A 21,563-nucleotide genomic window follows, 5' to 3' on the forward strand; every position below is an offset into this window, starting at 1 on the left:
GCTCATAGAAGAGAGCTTGCGTTAACTGTGTCTCCCCTCTCTCCGACACTACCGTCTTTCCCCACTGACTCAGGTGTTGAGCCCATGCAGCTGGGGGGTATTCGCATCTCGACTAAGGAGAGGGAACGGAGAATCACCAACCGCCTCTGTCTCTATTGCGGTTCCGCTGGTCATTTTGTCATTTCATGTCCAGTTAAAGGCCAGAGCTCATCAGTAAGCGGAGGGCGACTGATAAGCGCTACTAGACGGTCCTCTCCGTCAAGTACATGTACTACCTTACCGGTCCATCTACGCTGGACCGGATCGGCAGCTTCCTGCAGTGCATTAATAGACTCTGGGGCAGAGGGCTGTTTTATGGACGAAGCCTGGGCGCGGGAACATGACATTCCTCTCAGACAGTTAGGGAGCCCACGGTCATGTTTGCCTTGGATGGTAGTCCTCTCCCCAGTATATTATATGAAACACTACCTTTAACCCTCACTGTATCTGGTAACCATAGTGAGACCATTTCTTTTTGATTTTTTGTTCACCTTTTACACCTGTTGTTTTGGGTCATCCCTGGCTAGTGTGTCATAATCCTTCTTTTGATTGGTCTAGTAATTCTATCCTTTCCTGGAACGTTTCTTGTCATGTGACGTGTTTAATGTCTGCTATTTCTCCTGTTTGTTCTGTCCCCTCTTCTCAGGAGGAACCTGGTGATTTGACAGGAGTGCCGGAGGAATATCATGGTCTGCGCACGGTCTTCAGTCGGTCCAGAACCAACTCCCTTCCTCCTCACCGGTCGTATGATTGTTGTTCTGATCTCTTCAAGAAGCGTTTTGCATCCGCTTCTATCCTTGTTGCACCTGACGTCACTAAACAGTTTATTGTTGAGGTTGACGCGTCGGGGGTGGGCGTGGGAGCCATTCTGTCCCAGCGCTCCGATACTGACGATGGGGTCCACCCTTGTGCGTATTTTTCTCATCGCCTGTCACCGTCGGAACGTAACTATGATGTGGCTAACCGCGAACTGCTCGCCATCCGTTTAGCCCTAGGCAAATGGCGACAGTGGTTGGAGGGGGCGACCGTTCCTTTTGTCGTTTGGACTGACCAAAAGAACCTTGAGTACATCCGTTATGCCAAACGACTGAATGCGCGTCATGCTCGTTGGGCGTTGTTTTTCGCTCGTTTCGAGTTCGTTATTTCTTATTGCCCGGGTACTAAGAACACCAAGCCTCATGCTTTATCCCGTCTCTTTAGTTCTTCTGTGGCTTCTACCGATCCCGAGGGATCCTTCCTGTTGGGCGTGTTGTCGGGTTGACTGTCTGGGGAATTGAGAGACAGGTTAAGCAAGCACTCACGCACACTGCGTCGCCGCGCGCTTGTCCTAGTAACCTTCTTTTCGTTCCTGTTTCTACTCGTCTGGCTGTTCTTCAGTGGGCTCACTCTGCCAAGTTAGCTGGCCATCCCGGCGTTCGGGGTACGCTTGCTTCTATTCGCCAGCGGTTTTGGTGGCCTACTCAGGAGCGTGACACGCGCCGTTTCGTGGCTGCGTGTTCAGACTGCGCGCAGAAGAAGTCTGGTAATTTTTTTCTGCTTCTGCTCCTGGTCTTGCTGGGTCTCAGTCTGTTCCCTGCCATCGCATCTCTCCTGTTCTTGTTCCTGCCCTTGCTGTGTCTCAGTCTGTCCCTAGTTGTTACTCTCCTGGCCTGTTTGGTCCTGTTTGCTCTAAAGCTTTCAGTTCTCTACCCGTGTCTCATTTTTTTTTTTAGAGTAGTACCCTAGTTTCCCTTTTTATCGTTTTTCGTTACGGTCCTGAGGAGAGGAGTTGGGTTCTTTCTCGGGACGTGCTGGACTGTTTGTGATCTATGATTTCCTCCGTTGCCGCCAGTGTTCCTCCTCGAGAGCGCCAGGAGGCGCTCGGTGAGTGGGGGGGTACTGTCATGTTTTGTCTTAGATTGTCTTGTCATTTTGCTTTTCCTTCTGTTCGTTTTCCCCTGCTGGTCTTTTTAGGTTCGTTCCCCTTTTTCTCTCTCCCTTCCTCTCTCTCTTCTCTCTATCGTTCCGTTCCTGCTCCCAGCTGTTCCTATTCCCCTAATCAATCATTTAGTCTTCCCACACCTGTTCCATATCTTTTTCCCTGATTAGAGTCCCTATTTCTCCCCTTGTTTTCCGTTCCTGCCCTGTCGGATCCTTGTCTATTGTTCACCGTGCTGTGTCTGTGTATCGCCCTGTCGTGTCGTGTTTCCCTCAGATGCTGCGTGGTGAGCAGGTGTCTGAGTCTGCTACGTTCAAGTGCCTTCCCGAGGCAACCTGCAGTTCTTGATCGAGTCTCCAGTCTGTTCTCGTCATTACGAGTGGAATTATGTCTTATGATTGTAGAATTACTTTACTGGATTAAAGACTCTGTTTTCGCCAAGTCGCTTTTGGGTCCTCATTCACCTGCATAACAAGCACGGTGGTGGAAGCATCATGTTGTGGGTGTGCTTTGCTGCAGGAGGGACTGGTGTACTTCACAAAATAGATGGCATCATCATGAGGAAGCAAACTTATGTGGATATATTGAAGCACCATCTCAACACATCAATCAGGAAGTTAAAGCGTGGTGGCAAATGGGTCTTCCAAATGGACAATGACCCCAAGCATACTTCCCAAGTTGTGGTAAAATGGCTTAAGAACAACAAAGTCAAGGTATTGGAGTGGCCATCACCCCTGACCTCAATCCTATAGAAAATGTGTGGGCAGAACTGAAAAAGCGTGTGTGCTCAAGGAGGCCTAGAAACCTGACTCAGTTACACCAGCTCTGTCAGGAGGAATGGGCCAAAATTCACCCAACTTATTGTGGAATGCTTGTGGAAGGCTACCCAAAATGTTTTACCTAAGTTAAACAATTTAAGGCAATGCTACCAAATACTAATTGAGTATATGTAAACTTCTGACCCACTGGGAATGTGATGAAAGAAATACAAGCTAAAATAAATAATTCTCTCTACTATTATTCTGACATTTCACATTCTTTAAATAAAGTGGTTGATCCTAACTGGCCTAAGATAGGGAATTTCGACTAGGATTAAAAAACTGAGTTTAAATGTAGTTGGCTAAGGTGTATGTAAACTTCCGACTTCAACTGTATAATTTCTTACCCTTTAGTGTGTGTACTTTACTGTATGTATACCCCAATGGACATAGAACACAGACCAGATGTGGGTAGTGATGCTTTTCTTAATGCTCTGACCACAGAATTAAAAGGAATTCTACTGCATCTCTATGGCTCCCTTGACCTTGTGTTCACAGACAGGGTTTGTTTTTCACATTGATCCGAATATTCCCTCTCACTTCCTCTGAGCCTATGGTCTGATCTCAAGGTTAGGTCTTTCCAATAAATCTATCCCTGCATCACACATTCCGCATCACACACACTCCTCTGGGCGTTAGAAAGAGAACGTAGTGCACAATATAGGGAATAGCGTGCCAATTGGGATGTGCCCATTGTGTAACAGAGTCATATGAACTTACCTATGTGTGAGCGCTAACACAAAGAACCACATCTACCTATTTAATCTACCCACCCTTACATAATATATCAAGTCTTTGTTATAACCACATTTCTGTATGTACATCACAGAATGGGTTTCAAAACCCTACATTGTTTTCATCACAGAATGGGTTTCGTAAGCCTACAACCGTTTTGTGACCCTACATTGTTGAGGTAGGATTGTCCTAGAAAATATCAGGTTCTCCTTCTTCTCTGCCCATCAAAGAAAATATAGCTTTTCCTCCTGAGCCAGCAGCATTCAACAACACTTGATAAAGTTAGACTTGTGTGGGGGAGCCCTTCCCAAGCTATTTAGCGCTAGGAGGTTATCAAGGTCAACCTTCTGTAGTTGGAATCAGACATACATCACATTCAGCCACCCTGACGCCCACTTACAGGAGAGAGAGCGAGAGCGTAAGAGAGAGAGAATAGGTGCTATCACAATGGAAGGTTTGCGTTGATTAGCTTTAGTTTTCATGGTTGCAAGACTGAGGAGGCAGCAGTCAGTTTATGCCACAATGGCATGGGGCCAAGGCTTGAGGGTAGGCAGCTCATACACATGTGCTTACTGACAGACTTCAACAGATGCACAACACATTCAAAGCATACCCTCCTCTCAGTCTATCCCTATCCATTACAGCCCTAGGATTATAGTCCTGTATAGGGTGTTGCCAGCACCATCATTTGTCATCATAACAAACCTGAATAACCCATCCCAGATATACAGACCTGAATAGCCTATCCCAGATAGTGGAATCGCTCCAACTAACACTGGCCAGGATAACAGATAAACAACAGGCAACTGCAATGGTAACTTGGGTGGTGATTCACTAGACCAGATAGTAAGACAGTATGATGTTTGATTTGTACAAGCTCTATAACAAGGCACGAGTGGATATTCTGGACCACTTTAGGGCTCTCTTATGTTGTCAAAATTCAACCAGGGAGAGAACTCTGGATAGATATACTGTCTTACTTTAGGTCTCTCTTATGTTGTCATAATACAACCAGGGAGAGAACTATGGATACATACTGTATACTGTATCTTTCATATCAAAAGCACAAAATAGATAATACAACAAACATAAATGAATTATTTCCATCCCCTTTGATGACTGGTATCGTTCCATCAATCTAATGTCAGTCAGTGTAACTGGATACAATATTACTATGACCACACACATGATCTAATGACATGCTATTATGAAAATAAGCAGAACGGTTTTTGGGTGTCTCCCAATTCTCTGTCCACTGGTGTATCAGAATGTCTGAGTATTAGAAGTACTGTATATGTGTCATCAGACACCTATCAAATAATGGCATAGCAAACTATTTAGCCCAAATAATTATTCTATCATTTTTGATTATGTGAACAGTTTATTTTGTCCTTTTCCACAACAACCTAACAAAACCAAATTGCCCATGCAGTGGCCAGCTACTCTATAACACCTGACTTATCTTCTCTAACACACAATGGGCCTTTGTGGTTTAGTACACACTCTTATCCAGAGTGACTTACAGTAGTGAATATATACATTTTTGTACTTTTTCCCGTACTGGTCCACCGTGGGAATCGAATCCACAACCCTTGCATTGCAACCTCCATGCTCTACCAACTGAACCACACGGGACCCTGTGACTAGTCAACTGATAGGCAAAACAAATGAGGGGTGTGAAAGTCAACACACAAGTCTCACTCATGAAACAATAGCACATTCTTGGCTGTGAATGCAACCCACCACTCTACATTCTTTTAGCTATCTCCTTATACCACTCTAATAAAAATAGTACTTAAAAACTGTGTTGTTATCCAACTTGTAATCCTGGCCTTAACTAACCTGTTATCATCCTGTGCACCCCAAATGGCACCCTATTCCCTACAGGGTGAACTACTTTTGATCAGAACCCTATGGGCACTATAGGATAAAGGGTGCCATTTTGAATGAACACTCAGTGTGACACATAGAGACCCTGAGGGGAGTTCCACAGAGGCCCTTATCAAGGTGGCTATGGAAATAACCCATGCAACAGGGAGCGAGAGAGCAGAGAATTAAGTACTTTTCCGCCACCAATCAACTGTGTCCTTTGAGATGGCATCTATCTAGTCTGGGAAATCCCATACCTAGGGCAACAGTATGTTGGAACATTGTTAATGTGGGAGGCAACCCGTCTGCCGAGGGGAACTAGCATTTTTCCAGAGAGATCCTATTAATTTACTAATTCCTTATTCTATTGATGTCTACAGTCTCTTCACACAGCGGCAACAGACCAGTGACCTGACAACACTGGGTTACAGTTTTGCTGTGCTATTTCCCCATCACATGAATTTGCATGCCAGACATTGTAATAGCAATGTTGACAACTATAATTGAACTATAATACAACATACACTGAGTGGCCAGTTTATTAGATACACTCATCTAGTACCAGGTCAGACCCCTCTTTGCCTCCAGAACAGCATGACTTATTCAGGGCATGGAAACATTGCTCAATTTGTATCAAGGGACCTAATGTGTGCCAGGAAAACATTCTCCACACCGTTAAACCACCGCCACCAGCCTGTACCGTTGACACCAGGCAGGATGGAGCCATGGACTCATGCTACTTACACCAAATCCTGACTCTGCAATCAGCGTGATGCAACAGGAACTGGGATTCATTTTTCCACTCCTCAAATTGTCCAGTGTTTGTGATAAAATGCCCACTGAAGCGGCTTCTTCTTGTTTTTAGCTGATAGGAGTGGAACCCGGTGTGATCATCTCCTGCAATAGCCCTTCTGTGACGAGGGAAAGGGGAAACCTAGTCAGTTGTACAACTGAATGCATTCAAATGAAATGTGCCTTCCGCATTTAACACAAACCGTTGGACCAACGTTATTTGCCTGTTTGTGGCCAGCTGTTAGCTTGCATGATTTTTGCCTTTCTCCTTTGACCTCTCACCTATAAGCTGAATTGTTAGGTTAGATTACTCGTTGGGTATTATGGCATTGTCGGAACTAGAAGCACAAGCATTTTGCTACGCTCGCATTAACATCTGCTAACCATGTGTATGTGACAAATACAATTTGATTTGGATTTGATTTGTTTTTGCCCACAGGACTACCGTTGAATGGATGTTTTTTGTTTGTCGCACCATTCTCGGTAAACCCTAGACACTGTCTGTGTGAAAAGCCCAGGAGGATAGCCAATTCTGAGATATGGGAACGATGATACTATGCTCAAACTCACTTCGGTCACTCATTTTGCCCATTCGAACGTTCAGTTGAACAGTAGCAGAATGCCTGTCTGCCTGATTTATATAGCAAGCCACAGCCACATGACTCACTGTCTGTAGGGGCGAACCATTTTTGTGAACAGGGTGGTGTACCTAATAAACGGGCCACTCAGTGTATAGGATATTATGTAGTCTCTGAAGGTTGCAAGTTCAAATCCCCGAGCTGACAAGGTACAAATCTGTCGTTCTGCCCCTGAACAGGCAGTTAACCCACTGTTCCTAGGCCGTCATTGAAAAAAATAATTGGTCCTTAACTGACTTGCCTAGATAAAGGACAAATTTAAATAAAATAAAACATATGGGCATTTATAATAGTATAAGGGTAATTAACAGTATAAGATATTACCGGAATTAGGGTTTAATTTATGACAGATTCTCTTCGGACTATGTATTTCACCAGTGATTCTTTATTATTTGGGACATTAAAGGTTGTTGATACAGAATGTGCAATCAAATAATTAATTATGTTTTTCAAACTTCATATTAGATTTACATTTCATGATTACATTTACAAGTGTAGGCTCAAATCTGATTTGATAAAAAAGTAAGTACTGTAAATAGCTATGTTAAAAATATATTTCAAATTCATACAACAGTTCATACAAGTGCTTCCATACATACAGTATGTAGTGAGGAGACATTCATTGGCATGGTATTTACATGAACTCATTCAACACCATTTAGCTACAACTGAAATAGCTATGTGAACTTTATGAAAGTGATATCCACAATCTAAGCACTAAACATTGACCGTTTTTAGGTATTCTTAAAACTGCACTGTTGGGAATGGGCACATAAGTAAGCATTTCACTGTAAGGTCTACACCTGTTGTATTCGGCGCTCGTGACAAATCAAATTAGATTGGATTATGATTTAATAATATTGGCCCTTACTTCATTTAAAGCAAGCAAGTGCACACTATTTGAATGCTTAACCTATAACTAAGTGTATTCATATTAGTTGGTATCCCAGTGACAGAAGAGTCCTTTCCCAATATTCCTTGGAACCATAGAGATGTTCCAGATATGGAATTTTCCCACTCTTAATGAGTCCTCCTCTGGGAACCCAGGGATGGCAGGTAAATCCCATGACACCGTCACACCTGTTGGCCCCTCGCTTGACCGATCTTGTCGTTGGCTGCACTTCCATGTGAGTGTGTGTGTGTGTGTGTGTGTGTGTGTGTATGTTTACTATATAGCCATTTTTCTAAACTAACCCAATCACTTAGTTAAATTTATTGCACCTGTTACTAAAATTGTTGTTTCAGTTGAAATGGTTTAGGTAGTCTTATCAATTTTCAAAAGAAGAAGAACCCTGACAATCATTCTGAATGCAGGTTGCAAGTGAATAACAATTTTAACTATAGTATATCCCAAATCTGGCTGGTTTTCAATAGGAATTACACATCACTTCGAGAGCCAGCATAATGCAATTTGCAGGCCTGATTTGGTGTGCAAACCATGACTTTCTTAACACCTCTGTGTTAGGATGAAACTAGGTCATGATACATGTACTATCATAGAGTCATAGTTTTAGATACTCAGTAGGTGAAAGCTACAGGCCTTTTAAATTAAATTCAGTAAGCATGTCTCTATCGTTAACAAATACAGTCATGGGTGGTAACTTTACAATTCACTTGAAAAGAAAAGGCACTCTGGGAAATACGCAAATTTGTCTAATGTTACGTTTTACTCTGTAGGTATTGCATAATACTCTACAGTAGAGCTATGCAAATACCACAATCAAGTGGTCCTTCTGTAGCTCAGTTGGTTGAGCATGGCGCTTGTAACGCCAGGGTAGTGGGTTCGATCCCCGGGACCACCCATACGTAGAATGTATGCACACATGACTGTAAGTCGCTTTGGATAAAAGCGTCTGCTAAATGGCATATATTATTTATTATTATTATATTATTATGAACAGTTTAAGAGTTGAATGGGGAACACTGCAACAGAGTTCAATTTTTAACAGTTTCAAAAGTGTTATATTAACACCAGTTCAGTGGGACTCATATGTTCACTGAAAATAGTGTACATTTAACACTTTCGGAGTTAAATGTACACCATTGATTTTGCTGTGCAGGTCTGTCCATTTATAGATAGGCAAATTGTTTGTATCGATCACCCAAATGTCACCTCTGGAGTCTGATAGGCTGGCAGCTTTAGAGCCAGCTCATATTAAGAATCCAATGGAAAACAGCAAAATATAGTCAACAGATTTGAATAAAATGGATGAACAAAAATGTCTTGAGGAGAGAGGTGTAACGTAAAGTCTGTGTTCACCACTGGGATTTCTTGTGTAGTCCATTACCCTGAAAAAAAGAGAGATGATATTGTTAAAAACTGTTTTGGGGCAATTCCATGGTAACGGAATTACGCGGGGACTCAGATTTGTCACTTTAAAATGTATGCCAAACTTAAACCATTGATTTCAAAAGCTTAACAAACCATACAACTCCATGCAGAAGGTCTACCTTCAACAAGGAAGTGTAAAATTTGAGTCTCACTGTAATTCTGTTATCGTGGAATTGCACATGAGGCTAATGTCATAAATATGCGTAGTGTAATGATAGTCCTAATGCAATGTGCGTGTGAAAAAAGATTGAATTGATAAAAGGACTGTCCATAACACCAGAAAGAAGTAAGAAACCCAGAGGACAAATGAAGTGAAAGATAAGACAGGTCCAAAACAGGAACATCTCAATAAGAGAAAAAGGCAAAAACAATATATTCCCTGGGAATGTAGAACTAAAAACCATCCAATGGGAATGTAGAACTAAAAACCATCCGATAGGAATGTAGAACTAAAAACCATCCGATAGGAATGTAGAACTAAACACCATCCAATAAGCGTGTACAAGAGCAGGAAGAAAATACACATGCTCGTCAAGGTGAAACATAGACAAAGAGAGAATTCATCAGGAGGAACCCGTAGGTAGAACAAGTTGCTATGGATACAGGTATACGACAGAGTTGAGAGGATTGCTTGTGCTGTGTGCAGACAGAGGCTAGAGAAAGGTGAGGAGAATGTGTCTGAGTACAGCAGGTGTTCGTCTCAAATCGCACCCTATTCCATATTTAGTGCACTACTTTTGACCGGGCTCTGGTCAAAAGTAGTGTAATATAAAATGAATACTGTGCCATTTGGGACGCACTCAAGAGGACATGGGCTGTCTATCTCCACCTACACTGTGGCCCTGTTGTGTCTGTGTGTCTGCGGCCTTGTCGGTGGATACTGACAGGGTACTGTGGGCCGGGGAGCTGTTGTTGATGGAGGCTCGGGGGATGCGAGACTCATAGGACATTTCCTGCTGCAGTCAGTGATACACATGGGCCACAACATGCACATCAGCATCCAGACAAAAGAGAAGGGAATAATATTTAAACAAATGGATATTAATATGGGTCCTCTTTCCTTTTAAGAGATAATTGAAAAACAAAAAACAACAATCTGAGGATGTGTGTGTGTGTGTGTGTGTGTGTGTGTGTGTGTGTGTGTGTGTGTGTGTGTGTGTGTGTGTGTGTGTGTGTGTGTGTGTGTGTGTGTGTGTGTGTGTGTGTGTGTGTGTGTGTGTGTGTGTGTGTGTGCACGCGAGCGCATATGGACAAACAACTGATGGCCAGTACTCACATTCCCCATTCCCTTGCTAATGATAGCTAGCTCTGTGGGCTGGTAGACAGAACTGCGGAGCTGGCCACTGTAGCCACTGTATGGGGACACAACCTTCGGACCTGAAAGGTACAACAAGAAAACAGACAACATCTGAATAATATACGTTGGGACAATGAATACTTTCTTTATATAAATACATATTCAACCTCTAATCTCAATCAATCCAACTTAGTCAGATATTCAGCTCTGAAATGTTGTCCTTCTCTAGGTCAGGGGTATTCAACTCTTGACCTACAAGGGCTGTTGGCTGCTGTTTTTTTGTTCTACGTGATAATCAATTGTGCCAACAATGAAAAACTCAGTGGAACTAGCTTTGAAGTCCAGAGTTGAGTTTGAGGGCTCTAGGTATTCAGTGTTCCCAAGCAACCAGTCATGGTTTTAACCACCATGACAAGATCATAAACCACTGATTTAGGCTATAAGGGTGGAATTCAGACCCAAGTTATGTGCGCTTCAATGGAACTTAATTCCCGTTTTATGCAATTTTCTCTCTGTGCCTATTCTGACAATTTAAGCATGGAGAAATTCATGTGCCAGCCATGTATTCGTTTAGGGTGGAGATCACATCAATGGAGGAGTGGCCGATGTGTGACTACAGATGCACCATAATTAGACCTGGACTTCATTCCCTCATATTTCAACCATCCTTATGCACGAGGAAACCATGAATAAGGTCTAGCTAACTTTTCAGTTCCAAGTAGAAAAACAGACGCGAGATGTGAGGCATATCCGAGCAGAATGACAGTTGTGCCAAATTTAACCTTTGTGCACTCTAGAATATTTAATTATATCCCCCGACTTTTCCTGTTTCTTATAATTTCCTATTATGTTCAATGTTATACGCCAATATCGGTAGCGACCGTAAGTAATAAGCACACATATTTAACTGCCAATTTAGTGTTAGTTCCTTTCAGTTGGTAGCCTTACCCTACATCTCATTACATTGTTTGATTTAGACCATTTTTATTAGTTTCCTCTGTAATCACTGTCACGTCCATGTGGTTGTTGCTGAGGGTCGCTAGCAATAATGAATAATATTGAATTACAAGTTACAAGGGACATGTAGCCTATTTGAATCATTATGTAATGCAGACAAAATATGACAGTTTAAACCTGAAGCACGGTTCATGACGACTGGACCGTTGTTATCACAGTTCCATCATCAGTGAGGATTAAGGTCGATTTATATGACTATTGTTCAACGACTATTGTACACTTTTCTCCCCTTCCAATATTTCATGGATTGAACTGAATATGGCAACTTTCAGGATGATCTGTTATTTTCATGAAGTAGGTAGATTCATAAATACTCTCCTAACTCTAAATCAGCGTTTCCCCAACATGCGAGGGGTCGCCTTATCTGAGAATGGGGTCACTGGAGAAACAGGTTTATACTCAGACTCAGATGCAGCAAAGCTATCAAGCTCAATTTATAAGACATCAGTATCGCTATCCTCCTTGTATATCTGTAATATTGACAATGAGACAAAGTTTGGTTTTCAGTGGGAAACTAAAGCTGTCACGGTCATTAGGTTTATATTTGGACTCAGATACAGATTGAGTTTGATAGCTCAGCTGCAAGACGTAACTGTTCGTGTCGCTACGCTCCTTGTATGTTGTTATACTGTAATTGTCATAGCCACAAATCAAAAAATAAACACTGACTATTGATTACATTACCTTTTTTATTTTTATTTTTTACATGGTGGGGTCGCAATACTTTTCTGATTTTTGATCAACTAAAAGGAGATTAATATGCATATTTTGATGGCTTTCTTTATTGATCCCTGTTCTCTCAATATATTCTAGTGAGTATGTCGAGAAAATTAAAATGTATCATTAATCATTAACATGTATTTTTCAGGATTTCTTTACATCATGCATTACATTAATGTTTACATCATTGTCATAGCCTATGGTACTTTAACAGTCATTTTAGATCTTGGTTAATCATTTAAGATGGTGATTGCATTTGATGAACATCAGCGTATCAAATGTTTTGTTGAGGTCTGAACGTTCTTCCAGTGATGCTGAAACAAACATCATTTCCTTAATTCTGTCCAATGCCATCAGTTACAGTATGTAGGTTCAGGTACATCCCTCATTCCCAAATGAATGGAAAAGATAAGCACAGAATGAACCAGGGAATTACATAGCACTTATCTTTCCATTTAGCATTGAGGAATATACATGGACCTACACAACAAATGACCTGGGACATGGACTTGAAAGAAAAAAGATTGTGTTAAAAAATGTAATTAATAATAATTATTATATAATATTATATTTTCCAGCATGCTCTATTGCAGGTTGATTTTTAGAATTGTTTGTTTCAATAGCTATGTTTTTGTATTCACATTGATTAATCTTATGCTACACGGAGATACATAACATACATTTTTCTAAACAAATCCATTCAGTTAGATTTTTTTGTAACTGTTACTGAAATGTTTGTTCCAGTTGAGTTGGCTTAGGTAGTCTCCACCCAATATTTATAATCATGGTGCTCAATCTGAACGCAGGCTATAGGTGAATAACAATTCTAACTATTGGGTAGTTTAACTCCTGCTGGCCCCCCAATGGTGGAACAAACTCCCTCACGACGCCAGGACAGCGGAGTCAATCACCACCTTCCGGAGACACCTGAAACCCCACCTCTTTAAGGAATACCTAGGATAGGATAAGTAATCCCTCTCACCCCCCCTTAAGTTTTAGATGCACTATTGTAAAGTGACTGTTCCACTGGATGTCATAAGGTGAATGCACCAATTTGTAAGTCGCTCTGGATAAGAGCGTCTGCTAAATGACTTAAATGTAATGTAAATGCAGTAGAATACTGTATGACTTGGGTAGTTTAACTCCTGCTGGATTCCAGTAGAATACTGTATGACTTGGGTAGTTTAACTCCTGCTGGATTCCAGTAGAATACTGTATGACTTGGGTAGTTTAACTCCTGCTGGATTCCAGTAGAATACTGTATGTGTCATGTTTTGTCATTTATTATCTTGTCTTGTCCCTGTGCTTCCCATTCTATTCGTTTCCCTCTGCTGGTCTTATTAGGTTCTTTCCCTCTTTCTATCCCTCTCTCTCCCCCTCCCTCTCTCACTCTCTCGCTCTCTCTTCTCTCTATCGTTCCGTTCCTGCTCCCAGCTGTTCCTATTCCCCTAATCAATCATTTAGTCTTCCCACACCTGTTCCCGATCCTTTCCCCTGATTAGAGTCCCTATTTCTTCCTTTGTGTTCCGTTCCTGTCCTGTCGGTTCCTTGTCTAGAATTCACCGTGCTGTGTTTGTGTATCGCCCTGTCGTGTCGTGTTTTCCTCAGATGCTGCGTGGTGAGCAGGTGTCTGAGTCTGTCTGGTTCAAGTGCCTTCCCGAGGCAACCTGCTGTTCACCTGCGGTTCAAGATCGAGTCTCCAGTTTGTCCTCGTCATTTCGAGTGAAAGTTGTGTTTTTTTGTTTGTATTTACTTTACTGGATTAAAGACTCTGTTTTCGCCAAGTCGCTTTTGGGTCCTCTTTCACCTGCATGACAGAAGGAACCGACCAAGGAATGGACCCAGCGACTTCAGACGCTCGTTACACTGCCGTCGAGATCCAAGGAGCCATGCTCGGCAGACACGAGCAGGAATTGTCTGCTGCTCGCCATGCCGTGGAGAACCTGGCTGCTCAGGTTTCCGACCTCTCTGGACAGTTCCAGAGTCTACGTCTCGTGCCACCTGTTACTTCCTGGCCTGCCGAGCCTCCAGAACCTAGGGTTAATAACCCACCTTGCTACTCCGGGCAGCCCACTGAGTGCCGCTCCTTTCTCACGCAGTGTGAGATTGTGTTCTCTCTCCAACCCAACACATACTCTAGAGAGAGCTCAGGTTGCTTACGTCATTTCACTCCTTACTGGCCGGGCTCGAGAATGGGGCACAGCTATCTGGGAGGCAAGGGCTGATTGCTCTAACAAGTTCCAGAACTTTAAAGAGGAGATGATTCGGGTTTTTGACCGTTCAGTTTTTGGTAGGGAGGCTTCTAGGGCCCTGGCTTCCTTATGCCAAGGTAAACGGTCCATAACGGATTATTCTATTGAGTTTCGCACTCTTGCTGCCTCTAGTGAGTGGAACGAGCCGGCGCTGCTCGCTCGTTTTCTGGAGGGACTCCACGCAGTGGTTAAGGATGAGATTCTCTCCCGGGAGGTTCCTTCAGATGTGGACTCTTTGATTGCTCTCGCCATCCGCATAGAACGACGGGTAGATCTTCGTCACCGGGCTCGTGGAAGAGAGCTCGCATCAACGGTGTTTCCCTGCTCCGCATCGCAACCATCTCCCTCCTCTGGCTCAGAGTCTGAGCCCATGCAGCTGGGAGGGATTCGCATCTCGACTAAGGAGAGGGAACGGAGGATCACCAACCGCCTGTGCCTCTATTGCGGAGTTGCTGGACATTTTGTTAATTCATGTCCAGTAAAAGCCAGAGCTCATTTGTAAGCGGAGGGCTACAGGTGAGCGCAACTACTCAAGTCTCTCCATCAAAATTCTGTACTACTTTGTCGGTCCATCTACGCTGGACCGGTTCGGGTGCTACATGTAGTGCCTTGATAGACTCTGGGGCTGAGGGTTGTTTCATGGACGAAGCATGGGTTCGGAAACATGACATTCCTTTCAGAGAGTTAGAGAAGCCTACGCCCATGTTCGCCTTAGATGGTAGTCATCTTCCCAGTATCAGATTTGAGACACTACCTTTAACCCTCACAGTATCTGGTAACCACAGTGAGACTATTTCTTTTTTGATTTTTCGTTCACCGTTTACACCTGTTGTTTTGGGTCATCCCTGGCTAGTATGTCATAATCCTTCTATTAATTGGTCTAGTAATTCTATCCTATCCTGGAACGTTTCTTGTCATGTGAAGTGTTTAATGTCTGCCATCCCTCCCGTTTCTTCTGTCCCTACTTCTCAGGAGGAACCTGGCGATTTGACAGGAGTGCCGGAGGAATATCATGATCTGCGCACGGTCTTCAGTCGGTCCCGAGCCAACTCCCTTCCTCCTCACCGGTCGTATGATTGTAGTATTGATCTCCTTCCGGGGACCACTCCTCCTCGGGGTAGACTATACTCTCTGTCGGCTCCCGAACGTAAGGCTCTCGAGGATTATTTGTCTGTGTCTCTTGACGCCGGTACCATAGTGCCTTCTTCCTCTCCGGCCGGGGCGGGGTTCTTTTTGTTAAGAAGAAGGACGGTACTCTGCGCCCCTGCGTGGATTATCGAGGGCTGAATGACATAACGGTTAAGAATCGTTATCCGCTTCCCCTTATGTCATCAGCCTTCGAGATTCTGCAGGGAGCCAGGTGCTTTACTAAGTTGGACCTTCGTAACGCTTACCATCTCGTGCGCATCAGAGAGGGGGACGAGTGGAAAACGGCGTTTAACACTCCGTTAGGGCATTTTGAGTACCGGGTTCTGCCGTTTGGTCTCGCCAATGCGCCAGCTGTTTTTCAGGCATTAGTTAATGATGTTCTGAGAGACATGCTGAACATCTTTGTTTTTGTATATCTTGACGATATCCTGATTTTTTCTCCGTCACTCGAGATTCATGTTCAGCACGTTCGACGTGTTCTACAGCGCCTTTTAGAGAATTGTCTCTACGTAAAGTCTGAGAAGTGCTCTTTTCATGTCTCCTCCGTTACTTTTCTCGGTTCCGTTATTTCCGCTGAAGGCATTCAGATGGATTCCGCTAAGGTCCAAGCTGTCAGTGATTGGCCCGTTCCAAGGTCACGTGTCGAGTTGCAGCGCTTTTTAGGTTTCGCTAATTTCTATCGGCGTTTCATTCGTAATTTCGGTCAAGTTGCTGCCCCTCTCACAGCTCTTACTTCTGTCAAGACGTGTTTTAAGTGGTCCGGTTCCGCCCAGGGAGCTTTTGATCTTCTAAAAGAACGTTTTACGTCCGCTCCTATCCTCGTTACTCCTGACGTCACTAGACAATTCATTGTCGAGGTTGACGCTTCAGAGGTAGGCGTGGGAGCCATTCTATCCCAGCGCTTCCAGTCTGACGATAAGGTTCATCCTTGCGCTTATTTTTCTCATCGCCTGTCGCCATCTGAGCGCAACTATGATGTGGGTAACCGTGAACTGCTCGCCATCCGCTTAGCCCTAGGCGAATGGCGACAGTGGTTGGAGGGGGCGACCGTTCCTTTTGTCGTTTGGACAGACCATAAGAACCTTGAGTACATCCGTTCTGCCAAACGACTTAATGCCCGTCAAGCTCGTTGGGCGTTGTTTTTCGCTCGTTTCGAGTTTGTGATTTCTTACCGTCCGGGTAGCAAGAACACCAAGCCTGATGCCTTATCCCGTCTGTTTAGTTCTTCTGTGGCTTCTACTGATCCCGAGGGGATTCTTCCTTATGGGCGTGTTGTCGGGTTAACAGTCTGGGGAATTGAAAGACAGGTTAAGCAAGCACTCACGCACACTGCGTCGCCGCACGCTTGTCCTAGTAACCTCCTTTTCGTTCCTGTTTCCACTCGTCTGGCTGTTCTTCAGTGGGCTCACTCTGCCAAGTTAGCTGGTCATCCCGGTGTTCGAGGCACTCTTGCGTCTATTCGCCAGCGCTTTTGGTGGCCGACTCAGGAGCGTCGACACGCGCCGTTTCGTGGCTGCTTGTTCGGACTGCGCGCAGACTAAGTCGGGTAACTCTCCTCCTGCCGGTCGTCTCAGACCGCTCCCCATTCCTTCTCGACCATGGTCTCACATCGCCCTAGACTTCATTACCGGTCTGCCTTTGTCTGCGGGGAAGACTGTGATTCTTACGGTTGTCGATAGGTTCTCTAAGGCGGCACATTTCATTCCCCTCGCTAAACTTCCTTCCGCTAAGGAGACGGCACAAATCATTATCGAGAATGTATTCAGAATTCATGGCCTCCCGTTAGACGCCGTTTCAGACAGAGGCCCGCAATTCACGTCACAGTTTTGGAGGGAGTTCTGTCGTTTGATTGGTGCGTCCGTCAGTCTCTCTTCCGGGTTTCATCCCCAGTCTAACGGTCAAGCAGAGAGGGCCAATCAGACGATTGGTCGCATACTACGCAGCCTTTCTTTCAGAAACCCTGCGTCTTGGGCAGAACAGCTCCCCTGGGCAGAATACGCTCACAATTCGCTTCCTTCGTCTGCTACCGGGTTATCTCCGTTTCAGAGTAGTCTGGGTTACCAGCCTCCTCTGTTCTCATCCCAGCTTGCCGAGTCCAGCGTTCCCTCCGCTCAAGCGTTTGTCCAACGTTGTGAGCGCACCTGGAGGAGGGTGAGGTCTGCACTTTGCCGTTACAGGGCACAGACTGTGAGAGCCGCCAATAAACGCAGGATTAAGAGTCCAAGGTATTGTTGCGGCCAGAGAGTGTGGCTTTCCACTCGCAACCTTCCTCTTACGACAGCTTCTCGTAAGTTGACTCCGCGGTTCATTGGTCCGTTCCGTGTCTCCCAGGTCATCAATCCTGTCGCTGTGCGACTGCTTCTTCCGCGACATCTTCGTCGCGTCCATCCTGTCTTCCATGTCTCCTGTGTTAAGCCCTTTCTTCGCACCCCGTTCGTCTTCCCTCCCCCCTCCCGTCCTTGTCGAGAGCGCACCTATTTACAAGGTACATAAGATCATGGACATGCGTTCTCGGGGACGGGGTCACCAATACTTAGTGGATTGGGAGGGTTACGGTCCTGAGGAGAGGAGTTGGGTTCCGTCTCGGGACGTGCTGGACCGTTCACTCATTGATGATTTCCTCCGTTGCCGCCAGGATTCCTCCTCGAGTGCGCCAGGAGGCGCTCGGTGAGTGGGGGGTACTGTCATGTTTTGTCATTTATTATCTTGTCTTGTCCCTGTGCTTCCCATTCTATTCGTTTCCCTCTGCTGGTCTTATTAGGTTCTTTCCCTCTTTCTATCCCTCTCTCTCCCCCTCCCTCTCTCACTCTCTCGCTCTCTCTTCTCTCTATCGTTCCGTTCCTGCTCCCAGCTGTTCCTATTCCCCTAATCAATCATTTAGTCTTCCCACACCTGTTCCCGATCCTTTCCCCTGATTAGAGTCCCTATTTCTTCCTTTGTGTTCCGTTCCTGTCCTGTCGGTTCCTTGTCTAGAATTCACCGTGCTGTGTTTGTGTATCGCCCTGTCGTGTCGTGTTTTCCTCAGATGCTGCGTGGTGAGCAGGTGTCTGAGTCTGTCTGGTTCAAGTGCCTTCCCGAGGCAACCTGCTGTTCACCTGCGGTTCAAGATCGAGTCTCCAGTTTGTCCTCGTCATTTCGAGTGAAAGTTGTGTTTTTTTGTTTGTATTTACTTTACTGGATTAAAGACTCTGTTTTCGCCAAGTCGCTTTTGGGTCCTCTTTCACCTGCATGACAGTATGACTTGGGTAGTTTAACTCCTGCTGGATTCTAATAGAATACTGTATGACTTGGGTAGTTTAACTCCTGCTGGATTCCAGTAGAATACTGTATGACTTGGGTAGTTTAACTCCTGCTGGATTCCAGTAGAATACTGTATGACTTGGGTAGTTTAACACCTGCTGGATTCCAGTAGAATACTGTATGATTTGGGTAGTTTAACTCCTGCTGGATTCCAATAGAATACTGTATGACTTGGGTAGTTTAACTCCTGCTGGATTCCAGTAGAATACTGTATGACTTGGGTAGTTTAACTCCTGCTGGATTCCAATAGAATACTGTATGACTTGGGTAGTTTAACTCCTGCTGGATTCCAATAGAATACTGTATGACTTGGGTAGTTTAACTCCTGCTGGATTCCAGTAGAATACTGTATGACTTGGGTAGTTTAACTCCTGCTGGATTCCAATAGAATACTGTATGACTTGGATTGTTTAACTCCTGCTGGATTCCAGTAGAATTTAGAAAACTCCATTTGCAAGCCAGTATAATACTGTATGACTTTCAGTTAGAATTCCAAAACTCTGCAAAATTCCAAGATTTTCCACAAGTCTTCTTTGGAAGTTTCCTGGAAATGGACGCAGGACATCCACAATCCTTCAAACAGGATTTTTGGAGCCTACTCACATGCCAATTATGCACTCATAACTAAAGGTACAAAGGATACCTTTACTGGGTAGTGTTTGTACCCCTTTAAGAACAAATCTAAAAAATAAGTATATTAGAGAGCAATACAACAGCCTGGAAGTCATAGTTTACAGGCCATGCAGTGATGTGTAATTCCTATTGTAATCCAGCCAGTGTGGGGACATCCACCTATTGGATGTTTTATTACCTCCAACCTGTATTCAGAATGACTGCCAGAGTTGGGAAGACTAAACTATGAGACTACCTAAAGCATCTAAACTGGAACAACCATTTCAGTAAATGGGTGCAATAAGTCCAAGTAACATATTGCATTAGTTCAGAAACTGTTTGCAATTTATATGAGTAGCATCAGATACATTAATTAATATATGTACATGCACAAACATAGATATTGAAACAGACAATTCTAAAAAATAAACCAGCAACAGATCATGCTAGGAAATTTGATAACGATGGGCGTGGTTTTGGTTCAAAGTGATGTGTATGAGTTTCAAGCCCCTGTATTAGGCTAAAACAAATAAGGCCTTATGAAATAAGCATGGTATTTCGTTAACATTTGAAACAAAACAATTTTATGATAGCTTAGGATCTGAGTTGGTGAAGTCCATCGGACAGAAAATGGATGAATGCAACAGTCATTTCTCTGTCCTTAACAAATACAGGGCACTCAGGGAAATATTTGAATAAGGCTTTACACTAAGCAGTGTGTTAATTTAACACTGTTCCGGTGTCTATATGGATCCATAGACGCAACACTTGATTTAACACTGCTTAGTGTAAAGCCTTAAAAAGGATATATTTTTTAAGTAACACTGGAGAAGTACTATGCAGTACAGTGCTGTGCAGTACAGTGTCACAACTTATTTATACTTATCTGTACACAATATCATTGTTTGATTGGTTTGACTTGATTATCTACACCTGGGGCCTGTTCAAGAGAATGAAAATGTACAGAACGTTCAGATGTTCTGATTCAGAGGGGTTGGGTTAAATGTGGAAGACACATTTCAGTTGAATTCATTCTGTTGTGCAACTGACTAGGTATCTATGGAGACGGCACAGTAACGCAAACACAAGCATTGATATTGGGACTGAATTAGAGCTGAGGTGTGTGTTGTGTCAACATTTATGTATGCATGGGACACTGGTTAGGTCACTGTTCTATTCTAGACATGTACTAACGGTTGAGTAATTACAAACTCCCATTGAATCACCTGGTGGATCGGTGGTAATGGAACGCGTGTGTGGGAGAGGCGACTCGGTAGCTTAACTTTTAAATAAGTCCTCTGGCTAAACATAGACAGTGACTGACTATTTAATGTTTTCATAGCTCTCTCTCATCATCCTTCGTTCTCAGTCTCGACCAGAAAATGTTCATTTGTTTTAAAACAAACATTCCCTTTTACTATTTAATATAGTCGCCAAATATGGAAGGGTTATTTTTCTCCCAACATTCTCCGTTCTCTTCACATTATTAGTTTGATGGGCTAAGCCAAATGTTATTTAGTTTAATTTATTCAAACATGATATTCCAGTCAGTAAAAATGGTGTCCCTCTATCTTCTAATATTGTCTTGATAGGGCGTGGTGCCAGCTGATCTCTCAGCAGACCAGGACATACAGTAAGCTAATCTCTGTCAGGACAGATCTGCTAACTCAAAAGGCGCCATCCGCCATCCACATTACCATGTGCTATTATCCCTCCCACTTTAACCTAAGCCATAGTATGCGTCCCAAAGGGCACCCTATTCCCTATATAGTGCACTACGTTTGACCAGAGACCTATGTGCCCTGGTCAAAAGAAGTGCATGCACTACATAGGAAACAGGGTGCCATTTGGAACGCAAACCTTGTGGTGATGAGATGAGGCTAGGGCATGTTGGGGGCAGGTAGAGCAGCATCAAAGAGATAGAGTGGGAGGAGGAGGGACACAGTGTCCTGTCTGGCCCGGCTGCATCCTACTAGATCAGATACGGGTCACCAACAGGATTAAAACCATCAGCATATCAAATTCTGAAGAGTTTGGAGAACATAAACTGGGTGTGAATTCATTGCCGTTTCGAT

General features: G+C 43.8%; 1 protein-coding gene across 8 annotated transcripts in view; it reads right to left on the reverse strand.

Annotated features, from left to right (window-relative positions):
- LOC124038477 (G-protein coupled receptor family C group 5 member C-like) overlaps positions 1-21,563 on the reverse strand; it is a 42,748-nt gene that overhangs the window by 13,915 nt on the left and 7,270 nt on the right. For 2 of the 8 annotated variants that reach the window (XM_046354402.1, XM_046354403.1), the window contains exons 3-5: positions 10,418-10,518; positions 10,027-10,097; positions 9,070-9,098 (exon numbers count right to left, since the gene is read on the reverse strand). In XM_046354402.1, the coding sequence (XP_046210358.1) occupies positions 9,070-9,098; positions 10,027-10,097; positions 10,418-10,518 (201 nt within the window). Of the gene's footprint in view, positions 1-6,146; positions 6,291-7,178; positions 9,099-9,974; positions 10,098-10,417; positions 10,519-21,563 lie in introns of those variants that run through there. The other 6 variants (XM_046354406.1, XM_046354405.1, XR_006839359.1 and 3 more) reach the window with 6 other exon arrangements.

Source organism: Oncorhynchus gorbuscha, linkage group LG06 (assembly GCF_021184085.1).
Source record: "Oncorhynchus gorbuscha isolate QuinsamMale2020 ecotype Even-year linkage group LG06, OgorEven_v1.0, whole genome shotgun sequence".
NCBI lineage: Eukaryota > Metazoa > Chordata > Actinopteri > Salmoniformes > Salmonidae > Oncorhynchus > Oncorhynchus gorbuscha.